The 14,442-nt window shown below is 53.2% G+C and overlaps 2 protein-coding genes and 1 long non-coding RNA gene across 5 annotated transcripts in view; 1 reads left to right on the top strand and 2 right to left on the bottom strand.

The window, feature by feature from the left end:
- The window catches only part of LOC102239995 (cation channel sperm-associated protein 1), a 23,771-nt gene extending 16,918 nt beyond the window's left edge, over positions 1-6,853 (bottom strand). Inside the window, exons 1-3 of the mRNA XM_014538215.1 lie at positions 6,113-6,853; positions 2,638-2,874; positions 6-227 (exon numbers count right to left, since the gene is read on the bottom strand). Coding sequence (XP_014393701.1) covers positions 6-227; positions 2,638-2,762 — 347 coding nt within the window. The 5' untranslated portion in view covers positions 2,763-2,874; positions 6,113-6,853. The remainder of the gene's footprint in view (positions 1-5; positions 228-2,637; positions 2,875-6,112) is intronic.
- A 1,372-nt stretch (positions 6,854-8,225) lies between these two features.
- On the bottom strand, positions 8,226-8,771 carry LOC106725772. Its single transcript, XR_001361723.1, has 2 exons — positions 8,431-8,771; positions 8,226-8,309 (listed from the first exon to the last, which is right to left on the bottom strand). It is a non-coding gene; the product is annotated as an uncharacterized LOC106725772 (long non-coding RNA).
- Positions 8,772-8,846: 75 nt separating this feature from the next.
- Positions 8,847-14,442, top strand: part of SF3B2 (splicing factor 3b, subunit 2, 145kDa) — a 15,223-nt gene continuing 9,627 nt past the window's right edge. The window contains exons 1-10 of one of the 3 annotated variants that reach the window (XM_005864268.2): positions 8,847-9,030; positions 9,198-9,247; positions 9,740-9,817; positions 11,168-11,416; positions 11,626-11,676; positions 12,615-12,732; positions 13,027-13,127; positions 13,473-13,569; positions 13,735-13,826; positions 14,200-14,415. In XM_005864268.2, coding sequence (XP_005864330.1) covers positions 8,898-9,030; positions 9,198-9,247; positions 9,740-9,817; positions 11,168-11,416; positions 11,626-11,676; positions 12,615-12,732; positions 13,027-13,127; positions 13,473-13,569; positions 13,735-13,826; positions 14,200-14,415 — 1,185 coding nt within the window. In that variant the 5' untranslated portion in view covers positions 8,847-8,897. The remainder of the gene's footprint in view (positions 9,031-9,197; positions 9,248-9,739; positions 9,818-11,167; positions 11,417-11,625; positions 11,677-12,614; positions 12,733-13,026; positions 13,128-13,472; positions 13,570-13,734; positions 13,827-14,199; positions 14,416-14,442) is intronic. The other 2 variants (XM_014538064.1, XM_005864269.2) reach the window with 2 other exon arrangements.

A 14,442-nucleotide genomic window follows, 5' to 3' on the forward strand; every position in this document is an offset into this window, starting at 1 on the left:
GGTGCACGAAGTGCGCCGAGAAGTTGCGCGGGTAGCAGAACTGGTGCTCGCACCGCGGGTGCGGCAGGGCCACCGTCAGGTTGTGGCGCTCGGCGAAGCGGAACAGGATGTTCTGCACCGTGGTGCCCGCCGTCTTGTGCGTCTTCAGGAAGGCCACGGTCATGTGCTTGGGGCGCGGTGGGGAGTCCTGCAGAGGCGGGCAGCTCAGAGGGAACAGCCTGGGGTACCTGCAGGGTCCAGGGAGGGGTGCAGGGAGGAGGGTGTGAGAGGCTGTGAGCCCTGCCCCTGCCCGAGGATGGTTGGGGTGGGCTACAGAGCAGCCCCTTTTGGGCTTTACCCACAGAGCAGTAGAGGGGTATGGTAGGCGGCCTCTAAGATGACCCACGTGATCCCTGCTGGCCTCCTGGTATTCATGCTGTTGTGTATTTCCTTCCCCTTGAGTATGGGCGGGGCTTATTGATGTCTCTAAGGAATAGAATAGGGCAGAAATGATGGATGTCACTTGTGAGATTGCACTATAAAAAGACTATGGCTTCTATCTTGGCGTCTTATCTAGGACAACTCCTGTAGGTGAGCAAGCTGCCATCCCATGAGCCACCCTATGGGGAGGCATCCCATGGCAACAGTTACTAAGGAACTGGGCCTTCAGTCCATCACCCTGCTTGAGGAACTGAAGTCTGTCAACAACCACATGCGTGAGCTTGGAAGGGGAGCCCTTCCAACCAGACCTTCAGATGAGACTGCAGCCCCATGAGAGAGCTTGAGCCGAGGTACCCAGCTAAGCCCCACCTGGGTTCCTGACCCACAGAAGTGAGATAGTACATGTTTGATGTGCTCAGCTGCTAAGTTTTGAGGTAATTTGGTTACACAGAAATAGATAACTAATAGAGGGAGAATGGCCCTTGGAGATCCTTGAGGAATTCCACTCTAAAGATGTAGAAACGGAGGTTTAGAAGAAAAAAGTCATTTACGTAAGTCTGGCAACCCAGATAAAGTCGCCAAGTCCTCTTGCTCTCTCTTGTTTTTCACTTTTACTTTTTCACTGGCTCCTCACCTTGTGGATGAGAGGCAAGGGCTTTGAGGCAAACCATTTGTCATGTGATTCTGTTAAGACCTCTGGAGCTTTATTCATTCGTTCGGCCGATATTTTTTTAAATCATCTCCTATGTGCCAGGCACTGTTCTAGGCTCAAGAAATATGATAGTGTAGAGAACAGATAACAGTCCTAGCCTTCATGAAGCTTTCATTTGTTTCCCTGATCCTGAAAGGATGTTTGGGCTTACAGGTAAACCGGTGAGATCTTTTCAGACTTTGAGTCACTCTCCTGTTTCTTTTCTACCACCCTAGTCATAATGGAATGAGGAAACGCTAAGCAGCTTTGAGAACACCATTGAGATTTCCTATCCGTGGCTGATTTGGGTTCAGGATAATGTCTACACAGACGCCCTTTTAAAGACCAGCAAATCACGGGGTTGGGCCCACTCACATCATTCTCCTGGGCAGACCATGCAGAAAATGGGGAAGCTGAGGCTCTGAGGGGTGCAGGTATTTGTTGGGTTCACATGTGAGCCAGGAGTAGGGCCAGAGCTTCTATTAGTCACATGGTATCCTGTGTCAGGGTGACTAGCTGGGTCACACATACCATCATTCTATTTTACAGATGAGGGAACGGGCTCAGAGAAGCGAGAGGACTTGCCCAGCACAGCAGAAGTAGCGAGAAGTTGTTTACAGTCCTTTGAAGTTGTTTACAGTCCCCTTAGCCCCTTAGCCCACTAGCCAGTTGTTTACAGTCCCCTTAGCCCACTAGGCAGTCCTTTGGGGAGGCACTGGATTTGGACTGGATTAGAGTCCCAGTTTAGTCACTGACTCACTCTGACTTTGAGCAAGTCACTCCCATTTCAATGAAGATCAATCCATGCCCTGGGAGGTTGTGTGGATCTAAAGAGATGTATGGTGCTCGGCCAGCGTGGCTCATTGAGCATCGACCTATGAACCAGGAGGTTATGGTTCGATTCCTGATCAGGGCACATGCCCAGGAGTGGGCTTGATCCCCAGTGTGTGGCATGTGGGAGGCAGCCGATCAATGATTCTCTCTCATCATTGATGTTTCTATATCTCTCTCCCTCTCCCTTCAGCTCTGAAATCAATATAAATATATATTTTTTTAAAAATAAAGAGATGTGTGGAAAGCACTTCAGGATAGAGCAGTGATGGCGAACCTATGACATGCGTGTCAGAGGTGACACGCGAATTCATTTTTTTGGTTGATTTTTCTTTGTTAAATGGCATTTAAATATATAAAATAAATATCAAAAATATAAATCTTTGTTTTACTATGGTTGCAAATATCAAAAAATTTCTATATGTGACATGGCACCAGAGTTAAGTTAGGGTTTTTCAAAATGCTGACACACCGAGCTCAAAAGGTTCGCCATCACTGGGATAGAGGGAAGGAACAAAGCCCAACAGAAGACAGACTTCTGGCAGGTGCAAGGAATGGAAAGAAGGGCTCTCGGTTCTGGTGTTAACCAGGCAGCTGGCCCCCTGAATACCCCAACTGCCCTGGGCCCCGCCCCTCACCGAGGCCCTGCCCCCTCACTGAGGCCCCGCCCCCTCACCAAGGCCCCTACCCCTTACCAGCTGAGTTGTGCACCCTGGTGGATGAGGAGGCTCAAGGTGCTGCACCCTAGCACCAGCAGCAGGATTTTCCTGCGGCTCATCATCTTGGTGGCCTGCTGCAGGCGTTGGAGGATGGGTGGCATGATGGCGTACCCACCCCTGGACTAGCCAGGGTCTTGCTATCCAGGACACCCGCTGCTGGCACTCATGGGGGCTCCTGAGGCTCTGGTAGCAGGGCCAGTGTTCCGGAGAGGCCTGGCAGGGGAAGAAGGCAAACAGGTTTGTAGTGGGCAGAGGAGATGGGCTCTCAGCCCCCGCGGACTGCTGCAAAGGAGAGCTCCCAAGAGTGGGGTGAGCAGAGAGGCCAGGGAAGATCAGATTCCTGCCTCCCGTCACCAAGACCCTATCTCCACACGGCTCCAGATAACTTAGCCTTGGGTGGAATTACAGGCTCTGGGGTGTGGCCAGCCCTTCAGGCTATAGCCACTCCCTTAAGCCCTGTCTCTGCTTCTCTCTGTGCCCCCAATTCCTCTTTGTCTCGTGGCCATTTGTATCTGTCGCCCCAGTAGACTTGCCTTGGCACCGCGGCTTGGCTCAGGTCACAGAAGTCTCAACTCAAGGTTTCCCCTCCTTCCCTGATGGCTTCGGCCAAGGGTTGGTCTTGACTCCCCAGAAACTGAGCTCCTCAGAAACACTGACCAAACCTTCACCTTCTCAAGTTTCTGACACAGGGACTTACTGTTTGTACTATGCTATTATATACTTAATCCTGTTTAATCACCTCAACCCTAACATATTATTCCCACTATACAGACAAGGAAACCAAGGCTCTAAAAATGAAGTCCCTTGGCTGGGCCACAGAGCTGGTATTAGTAGAATCCGGGATCAGACTTGCTCTTTCTGGCTCCAGAGTCCATACCCTTAGATAGGTGTGCTGCTTCCAAAAAGAACTGGTTTCCCCAGCCTGCCCTGAACGCTGGCACTTCTACCCGCTTCTGAGCCCTGAGCCCTCCCACCTGGGCTCCTGCTCTGAGGGTTCAAGACCAATAAATCCATGAGGGACTTGAAATCCTGGAACCCTACCTGGATTCCATCCCCAGACACCTGAAACCCTGGCCACCCCATCAGCTTCCTCTACAGTGAGGGGCAGTGGATGGCAGCTTGGCGTGGGGCAGGGTGTGGGATGCAGAGGGGCTCCGGATCATTGCCCTGCTGAGAATCTCCTGGAGGTGGGCCTGCATTCCAGGTGAGTGACAGGTGTGAGAGCCAGAGGAGCCTGGTTTCCGGCCAGTCACCCACACATGAATGCTTTGGCTCAAGGGCAGTACAGCCCTTGGCAACTCCAGTGGAAAGTCGGCTTCAGTAGCAATGCCTGTCAGGTAGGGTGGGGTCTCTGCCCCAGCGGCCTCGTCTCCAGGTTCTGGTTCAGCTTCAGCCTCATAAACCCTCCTCTCCAAAAGGGAGGGGGAGCCTGGAACCTTACGGGCATGTGCATGTGTGGAACTAGGACACCTGAGTCCCAGGAGGGGTGAGGTAATGTGAAAACTCTTTTGACCATCACCTTTCCTGGGGGCCCTGGGCTTGGCTTCCAGTCCCTCTTCTTCCCCCCACACAATTAATCCTGGATTACACTGAAACCTGATGGGCTGGAAAGATGTCTGGTTATGCCTTTCCCTTCCTTCCGGGCCCCAGCACCTTGTTTCCTCCATCAGCTTGCAGACAGACTTAATCCACCTGGAGCCAAGGGCGGTGAAGGGTCCAGCCACAGAGGACAACCAAGGAGCAAGTCCACCCCCACCCCCTGCTGGGGCAGAGGAGGGCTGGCTCTGTCTGGGTGGGCAACCTTCAGGAGGAAGTCAGAGCCAGTGGCCCTCGCAGGATGGAGGCCTTCCCTTTGTCATTTATCCTGCCTAGAGGACTTGGTGGCCAGGCAGGAGTTCCCCAAAGGGGCAACGTGAGGGCCCAGCCTATTCCCATCTTTGCTAAACTCCTTGAAACCACCCTATTTTTCAGGGGACTCTGGGTCAGCCAAACATGTCAAGCCTGGAGGGAGCTATGGTGGAATTTTCTCTGGGAGATGCTTCAACCAGGTCACACAGAGAGGGCGATGGGCTGCTTGGTGGCTCCCTCCATGCCATTCCCCTTAGCCCCGGGGAGCCAGCCAGCCAGACCCTATGTGAGGCTCACTTGGAACCAGCCATCATGAGCACAAGAATTCCCCAGGCACGAGTTTCTGCTTGGCCACCATCGATGACAGAATGCTCATCACCTTCAGATACAGCCTGGTCCATTTCTGAGCAGTGCTGGCTGTTCAGAAGTTCTCTCTGGGATAGCTAGGATCCTCACTTGTCCCCTTCTACCTTCCGCTCTGCATGTGGCCAGTTCTACCCTCCTAGACCACACAGACCACTTTTCTCCATGACACCTGCAGGTGTTTGAAATCAGTAGCCCTGTCTCCTTGGGGTGGGCACTCAGCCAGGATAAACATTCCAGGTCCCAAGAGAGTGCTGCTCGCACATTGGAGGCAGCCTCCCTTCCCGTGGCAAGTTCAATCCTTGGTGCCTCTGCTGGAGATGGAGTCAGCGTCCGGACACCCGGGAGGGGCTGTCCGCTTCTGTGGGCTCCAGGCTGGTGTGGGGAGGGTCTGCTGGGGCCAGGCCCCTCATAGGCTTCAAACTACTTCCCGGCTTCCCTTCTGTCTTCTCCATGGAGTGTTTCCCTCAGCCACCCCAGACAGGCCAGGGTGCCCAACCTCATCAGAATATCAGGGCTAATTTTAGTCAGCACAACCTACCTCAGGCTGCTGCAAATTGCTTTCCCTTCTCCAGGGAACCAAAGAAGAAATGGAATAGCTAGCCAGAGCTCTGCAAACTGGCCTGGGTGCCCACCCACTCCCAAGCGAGCCCTCCTCTCTCCTCCAAGCTCTAGGGCCAACAGTGGTGCATTTAGAGGAGGAGGGCGCCCTGGCCTGGACCACCCAGGCCTGAGGACCTGACCTTTGGCTGACCTGGAGACTCCATCCTCACTTGAGGGTGGCACAGTCCAGTAAACAGTTTCTCCCTAGAGAGAAGGGCCAAAGGCTGAGGAGGCTGCAAATGAGTGTCCCAGGAGATCAAGTATCTTTCCACCTCCCTCCTTTCCTTCCTTTTTCCTCCGCCTGCACCGGGTCCCTCCAGCCCCCTTTCCCTGTCCCCAACGTCATCCGTGTATCCGAATTCCCCTCCCCTGCTCGCTCCATCACCATCTACCTCCCCCCACCTCCATTCCCTCAGTTTCATCCCAGCCTCCCCCAGGGATCTGTCACCCGCATCTGCTCATAGGGGACAGGCCAGATTCGCCCTCTCACCCAGTCCTCTCCCGCTCCCCAGACACGCGCCCCTCCTCATGCTCTCAGGGCTCTGCGCCCCTAGGACAGGCTCCCGCCCATCCTGCGCCCCCGTCCGGGACCGGTCCACCCCTCCTCCCCGCCCAGGTTGGCTACCGCAGTACTCACGCGCGGGCTCTGCCTCCGTCCCCGGTGGCGGGTGGTCGCCGCCTCCCAACCCTTTTCCTGAAATCCGCTGCGGGTCCGAGGGCGCCGGGGCCCTGCGCACCGAGCACCCGTCGCTCGCCTCTCCGCGCCTGGATGGGATCAGGTGGCGGCGTCCGCTGGGTTTCTCGGCTCACGGCTCTGCCCGCTGCCCGCCCCGCATCGCATACTGGAGGCGGGGCGGGGGCGGGGGCCCAGCGGCAGAGCTGGGGAGGAGGAGGGGAAGGGGAGTGAGAAGAGGAGGGGGCAGCCCTGACTCGGAGGCTGCCGATGAACATTTTCCGGGCGGCATCTTTCCCTGGCAACCTTGCTGAGTCCGGACACCAAGGTGGCCAGCTCCTTGCCTCACTTACAGAAGGGGACATTTAGGTTCGGAAAGTATCTGGATACTGTGGCATTGCTGGACATTCCTGGGCCCCACTGGTCAACCTTGGGCTGGAGCATCCTGGGGGGGGTGTGTGTGTGTGTGTGTCAGAGACACAGGTACATTTACAGGCGCCCACATGCTCCCTCCCTCCTCTCCTCTCCTCTTTCCACCTCCAGATAAGAAGCATAGTTGCATAGAAGCATAGTCTGGCCCCATCTGCCCTCATACCTCCGGGAACCCTTTTCCTCCAGCCCCGGAAGCAGCCCTTGCTGCTGACCCACTCCCACCCTCCACCAGGACCCAGACCCACTCACTCCTGACCAGAGCCTCAGTGGATGGGAGCTGTTCTGAGCCCGCAGAGGTGGTACATGTGAAGATGATACTTGTGAGCTCCTGTGTGTGTGTGGGGGGAATAGTCTTGAATTTTCTACTGCCGTTCCAGGAGCTAGGCAGCAACACCTCCCAAAGTCACCCCAGACACCAAGAGCCACACACGTAGTTCTCTGGCTCTCACAGAGTCCTGGAGCCCTGCTTTCTCCTGCCCTCTTGGCCTGGTATGGCAAGGGTCCCAGAGCTGAGGCAGCCACCCATAGCTGGGACTGGAAGGGACTAGATTCCATTCTACACCCACACAGGTAGGTGTTGTGTGAGGGTCCTTATTGAGGAGGAGGAGGGAATGGGGACACTCAGGATCAGGAGAACTGCTCGTCCCAGATTGGCTCCTCAGTCTTCCCCTCTGAACAATGGAGGACCTACCCTGCCTGGGTCCCAGGGCTGTTGGGATAAAATGGGGCCCTACTAGGGTTGTTGCTTTCTGGCCTAAGCAGCACCACCTCCTCACCCATCAGCCCTTAGTTTATCCTGCCTGAGACCGCCAACCTCTTCCCCAGCACATACATACACATGCTTTGGGGCCTCTAGCCTCAGATGACCTGCCATTGGCTCTCCAGTTACAGGGAGCAGAAAGGCACTTCCTTTGTGTCAGGAATGGTTCTGCTTGAGTGGGCTGACAAGCTGGAGGGGAGGGCGAACTGTTCTTTCTTCTGTCCTTTTTGGGTTTGGCTTCTCCTCTGGGAGTGTCAGGAGACTGGGATGGTGGTAGTGATAGAAGTGGGAAGGGTCAAGGTTTGGACAGGAGCAAAGAGAATTTCCTAGCCAGTCATTTTTCCTGGCCCAGTCCTCTTCTCTGTCTGTTATAAACCTCACACCTTCCCTGGACCTGACACCCTATTTTTTTTCACTGTTCCCAGCTATTTCTTTGTTGGAGGCAGCCAGTGAAATGGAGCATGCTAGAGATATGCAGGGTGTGGGTGTGTGGGGGAAATGAGACCATTTCACTTGAGTTTCCTGGCTCTACACACACACCCACACACACACACGTTGAACTGACTGGTCAGGACAGGGAGAGGTGGAAGCTGGGCAGGTAAGGGGTACCTGCCCATTTCTCCCTCAGGCGTACAGGCCAGTGGTGGGGGTTGGGGGTGCAGGAGGCAGGAGGCAGGGTCGGTCCTCCAGGAGGCTGGTGGGGATGAGGGAAGAAAAGATCCTGAGTTTATTTTGGAGACTAAAAAGACGAAAATAATGTCCCTGGAAAGACTGCTCCACTTGCCCTCCTTTCCCCAGTTATCATTTATCGAACGCCAGGCCCCTGCTCACGTTCTTGGGGATAGAGGTGGGTAGAAGGGGCAAGAAAGACTTCAAAACAAATGGTGGGAGGTTTGCATGTATTATGAGAGCTCCAAGGAAGCAACGGAAAACGGGAGAGGGCTTAGCGGAGACGACATTTGAGCCGGCCTGGAAGATGGAAAAAGGGACTTAAAGTGTGGCCCTTCCCCCGGGTCCGCAGCTGGAGCTCAGCCCGGGCGGGTACGCTCCTCTCCCGGCTCCGATCCCCTTTCAGCGCATTCATTCCCACCTGGGCCGGGGTGGGCGGGCAGACAATCAGACGCGGTTTTATCGCAGGCATCGGCTGCAACCTTCTGCTTTTGGCGCCCGCAACGCGCGGCGGCTGGGGAATTAGTCTTTCGGAACTCCCGGGAACGTAAGCGTCCGGGCCTCTCACACTGGCTCCGGGAGTCGGAAGGCTACGGTCTGCGCTCGGGACTGCCAGGCGCTGAAAGCAAGCCCTCCGAGAGGGACCCGCTGTCCCCGCAGCCCCGCCCCTGCGCCCGTCCCCAGTGTTCCCGGTGCAGTGGCCGGGTACCGTACTACAACTCCCAGAAGGCTTCGCGACCATGGGAGAACGACAGGGGGTGGGCCTCTATCCGAGCAGCCTGCCAACCCGGGAGGGACGTGGCGTACCGCGCTGCCGGAAGTTCCGGGAAGTGGGCCCCGAGTCTGGCGCGAGCTTCCGTATTGGTCGCGCGCCTTGCTGCTGCTAAGATGGCGGCCGAACATCCCGAGCCTCCCAAAGGAGAGTTGCAGCTGCCGCCGCCGCCACCTCCTGGTCACTATGGCGCCTGGGCTGTCCAGGAGCTTCAGGCCAAATTGGCCGAGATCGGAGCTCCGATCCAAGGTAAGGAGAACTGGAGATCAAGAGCCAGCCGCGTAGGCCTGCGGGGAAGCGGAGCCTGGTTACCCCGGAGATCGGGGGGCGGAGGCGGGCCGCTGGGGCCCGACTTGGGCGGACGGGCCTGACTCGGGCTCGGCGTGACTTACCGGATGATCCTCTTCTTTGCACAGCTGGGAGTCGCGAGGAGCTAGTGGAACGGCTGCAGAGCTACACCCGCCAGGTAAGTGTTGGCGGCGGGAGGAGGCCTATCATGACCTCCTAACTCGGTCTTGGTTCTTTGTGTTCCTTGGCACAGCTAGCGGGGCTTTCCCTTTTTGTGTGTTGTTGTCTTTACCTGCTCTCGTGTAACCGTCGCTATACACCTACTGGTCTTCCCAGTGCCCAGCCGAGCTCCAGCAGACAGGCCTGGGTAAATGTTGTTGCATGGATAGGAGTGAACATCCCTTAGTCACGCAGCGGTTCTCAACCTGTGGGTCGCGACCCCTTTGGCGGTTGAACGACCCTTTCACAGGGGTCGCCTAAGACCATCCTGCATATCAGATATTTACATTACGATTCATAACAGTAGCAACATTACAGTTATGAAGTAGCAATGAAAATTTATGGTTGGGTCACAACATGAGGAACTGTAATTAAAGTGCCAGAAGGTTGAGAACCACTGCTAGTGGAACAGCTGCTCTTGGACTGACCTAGAGCCCGTTCTCTTTTGCAGACTGGTATTGTACTGAATCGGCCGGTTCTGAGAGGTGAAGATGGGGACAAAGCAGCTCCGCCTCCCATGTCAGCACAGGTAAGATGGTGGTTCCACTTTTTAAGGTCCCTTTTGCTTAGAAAGGTCCTTCTCACATGTAGTGTAGGCGGGATGCAACTAGGAGACTGGGCAGGGAGGTGCTGCAGTGACAGAATTAGCTCTTCAGTTCGTCCTTGGTCCTGATCCTTGCATCCTTCCCCAGTGTCTGGTCCTCCAAATTCTACTTAAGATTTAGCGCAAATATTTGGAAGCCTGACTTGATTTACCCCCACCCCCTCCAAACCAGCTGGAAGTAATCGCTATCTTCTTTGTCCTCCTGGGCATAGTTCCTGTATTCATTGAGACATTAGGGGTCACTCCTTGATTTGATTTCATACCCTCTATGTTTACTGAGCAATTGGGAGACACTGGCTCCCGTTTATCTAAGTTCTCTCAACTTCCATGTTCTTTCTGATCCAAGATTTTACTTTTTCTCTAGAGCAGTGGCTCTGACCTGGGATCCATTGATTTCTGTGTGTGGGGTGAGGAGTCCTTAGAAGGCCTTTAGCGGTGTCCCTGAATCTCCTGAAATTGCATGCAAAATCTGTGTTCATGCTAGGCTGGTGTGGCTCAGTGGTTGAGAGTCAACCTATAAACCAGGAGGTCAGGGTTCATTTCCAGGTCAGAGCACACGAGTGGCTTGATCCCCAGTAGGGAGAGTGCAGGAGGCAGTCAATCAATGATTCTCATCATTGATGTTTGTATCTCTCTCCCTCTCCCTTCCTTTCTGAAACCAATAAAAATCTTATTTTTTAAAATGTGTGTTCATGATATTTTTCTGAGGAGAAAATCAATAGCTTTCATTGGTTGGTGTCTCAAAGTTAACATCTTTTCTTGGTATTGCTATAGAGCAGTGATGGTGAACCTATGACACGCGTGTCAGAGGTGACACGCGTGTCAGAGGTGACACGCGTGTCAGAGGTGACACGCGTGTCAGAGGTGACACGCGTGTCAGAGGTGACACGCGTGTCAGAGGTGACACGCGTGTCAGAGGTGACACGCGTGTCAGAGGTGACACGCGTGCTCATTTTTTTGGTTGATTTTTCTTTGTTAAATGGCATTTAAATATATAAAATAAATATCAAAAATATAAGTCTTTGTTTTACTATGGTTGCAAATATCAAAAAATTTCTATATGTGACACGGCACCAGAGTTAAGTTAGGGTTTTTCAAAATGCTAACACGCCGAGCTCAAAAGGTTCTCCATCACTGCTATAGAGTATTGTCTTGAATTTAAGAATTGTGTGTCATTTGACTTTGAATCCCAGCACTTGCCAGATAGTAGATCCCCAGCAAATGTCTGCAGTAGATAAATGCTTCCTAGATTATGATCATATATTTTTTCCACAGCTCACTGGGATTCCGATGCCACCGCCACCCATGGGCCTCCCGCCTCTGCAGCCTCCTCCACCACCTCCACCACCTCCACCAGGCCTTGGCCTTGGTTTTCCTATGGCAGTTGGACCCCGCCCACCAAACTTGGGGCCCCCACCTCCTCTCCGTGTGGGTGAGCCTGTGGCGTTGTCAGAGGAGGAGCGGCTGAAGCTGGCGCAGCAGCAGGCAGCATTGTTGATGCAGCAAGAGGAGCGCGCCAAGCAGGTGAGGAGGGCATCTGGCAGACTGGGCCTGGGTCTTGAAGGGGGAGTGGAGCCTCAGAGAGAGATGGATTCTGGGGCCAAGCCTTCTGGGAAGGTCTGGACCAAAGACTGGCACTTAGGTTCTAGGCTGGAAGCGGGCCTCAGGAAGCAGAGTTGTGCAGACTGGCCTGTGGGGTCTCGGTGCAGCATGAGCTTGTTTTCTTTTTTTAGCAGGGAGATCATTCACTGAAGGAACATGAGCTCTTGGAGCAACAGAAGCGGGTAATGCCCCTCATTTTAATTTTTGACCCCATGTTCCAACTCCTTGGCTATCACTTCTAGTGCTTTGTGTCCAAAACAAGATGCACCATTCAACATTACCTTACCCTCAACTAAATTTCAGTATTTCCCAAGTAATTTCATCTTTCTTATACCTGAGGGGTTGCTAAACTGTGGACTGCAGTCTGTTTTTTGTATGGCCTGCAAGCTAAGAATTGTTTTTATATTTTTAGAGGATTGTTAAAAAATAAAAAAATAAAACCCAAGAGTAGACAAAGAAGTCCATACAATGGCCCAATATTTACTCTCAGGCCCATTACAGAAACATTCGCTGATCCCTTCTAGTCTTACATGATGTCGTTTTAGGTGCCATGGAGGGGACTCTGGGCTAATGTAGTCATTTGTATCAGACTGAATGCGGTGGATAGAAGTTAGGGAACGGCACAGAAGACATTTGGCCCCACAGGTGCATTGTGTCAGTTACTAATGGCTTACTCGGAGAATTAGAAAATAGGCATTAATTGCACCAGGCGTGGAAGTATTTATGAAGAACTCTCTTTGCCCAGATTGTGCTAGATCTTGAGGGGTAGATATAAGAAAAGAATTCACTGTTTCTTAGAGATAACTAATCTTTTGGGAAGAAAACTCTTGTTAAAAATAGAAGTCAGTGTTTAAGCTAAATAGTAAATTCTCTGCTAGGAATTTGGGCTTTTTCTCGGCATTATTTCCAGGGGTTTTGTTTTGTGGTGAGAGGGGCTCCTCCGTGTGGATCGGTATCCTGGAAGTTGGGGGAGGGAGGGGGGATGTGGGGATGTCAGAACTCCAGTGGTACCTGTTTGTTCTCCTTGGTCCTGTTACCTGGCTGAAAGAATGCATTTGCCAGGAGCTGCCTGCCCAGTGGAATTCCAAGTTGTGTCTCCACTTCCACTTCCCTCTCATAGGCAGCTGTGTTACTGGAGCAAGAACGGGTGCAGGAGATTGCCAAGATGGGCAGCCCAGTCCCTCGGCCCCCACAAGACATGGGCCAAATTGGTGTTCGCACTCCTCTGGGTCCTCGAGGTAAGACCTCAGAAATGGAAGGAAAGGGAAAGGAAGGTGATGAAAATTTTATTTATTTAAGTATATATCACATTTAAAAACTATGTGTCAAAAGTGAATTTTCATAAACTGACACCCATACAACCAGCATCCCAAAAGCCCTCCTGGCTCTCTTCCAGCCACCCTCTCCCCCTAAGGGTAACCATCACTCTAACTTTTAGCACACAAGGCAGGTAGTTTTTAAAATGAGTGTTTCTCTCTTTTTGTTGTTGTTGTTATCTCTTCTCACATTGGATTTTTGGATTTCTTTCTTAGTTGCTGCTCCAGTGGGCCCCACTCCTACTGTTTTGCCCATGGGGGCCCCGGTTCCCCGGCCTCGTGGTCCCCCACCACCCCCTGGAGATGAGAACAGAGAGGTGAGATTGCTGATTTCTTCCTAGATAGAGGAGAGTGTGTTTTAGAAGGGGACTGTTTCTGGATTTTTAGAAAAGGATTCTGAGAAGATGGGAGGACTCCTGGGGGTGGGGGTGAGGGTGAGGGGCATAGGTAACTCAGACTTATTTGGGCAGGGCAGGAAGACATTTCTGGGGCAGGTTCTGTGCTTCACTCTGTGGGATGCTGAGGGATGGTTGAGTCCAGTTGGTGTTGTCCACTTCCTGCTGTTTATGTCCTGGGGCAGTAGCTTTTCTAGTAGGAGAGGTGGAAATCGTTGGGAAAGGGGCACTGAGATTACCTCCCTCTGCCTGGCTTGTCTCTGGCAGATGGACGACCCCTCTGTGGGCCCCAAGATCCCCCAGGCTTTGGAAAAGATCCTGCAGCTGAAAGAGAGCCGCCAGGAAGAGATGAACTCTCAACAGGGTGAGTGCATTGTCGTCCTGAGGGCTGCAAGAACAGAACCTGCAGTGGCTGATGCCGAGGAGGGTTTGAGAGAGAAACTGGCTCTTGGTAAAGACGGGTTACAGTGAGCAAGTAGCAGGGCAGTGGCCCTGAGAGGACACTGATGGCCACCTTCCTCCCTTACAGAGGAAGAGGAAATGGAAACAGACACACGCTCATCCCTGGGCCAGTCAGCATCCGAGACTGAGGAGGACTCAGTGTCCGTATCCAAAAAAGAGGTATGGGATGGAGCTGGGTCTGGAAGGAATGGCAGGAGATGGGGTTTGGGCACTAAAGCAGCTCCCATTCTAAGTGTTCAGAAAGCAGTGGCTGCTGCTACAGTTTCTATTCCCAGCATGTAGGTAGTTTCTGTTTGATTGCCGTAAGTCCTTTGAGTTCTGAGGACAGTGCACGCCTACATTTTAAAGATAAACTGAGTTTCTGAGCAGTACAGTAGTTCACCCAGAGGCACACAGCTGGGGAGGGACAGAATTTTGGAGTCTGACTTCAAGGCCTTTGTTCTCAGCCTCTTGGGGAAATAAGGGGAGATTAGAGGTGGGGGCAGGCATGGTGTTGGATTCCCTGACCCATTGGTTTTACTTGTTTTGGCAGAAAAACCGGAAGCGTCGGAACCGAAAGAAGAAGAAAAAGCCCCAGCGGGTACGAGGGGTGTCATCTGAGAGTTCTGGGGACCGAGAGAAAGAGCCAACCCGGTCCCGTGGCTCTGAGTCCTCAGCTGCTGATGTTGAAATTGAATATGTGACTGAAGAACCTGAAATTTATGAGCCCAACTTCATCTTCTTCAAGAGGATTTTTGAGGCTTTCAAGGTACAAGGAGCAGTCCTCTTAGGGGGC

This window comes from Myotis brandtii, unplaced genomic scaffold, assembly GCF_000412655.1.
Source record: "Myotis brandtii unplaced genomic scaffold, ASM41265v1 scaffold187, whole genome shotgun sequence".
NCBI lineage: Eukaryota > Metazoa > Chordata > Mammalia > Chiroptera > Vespertilionidae > Myotis > Myotis brandtii.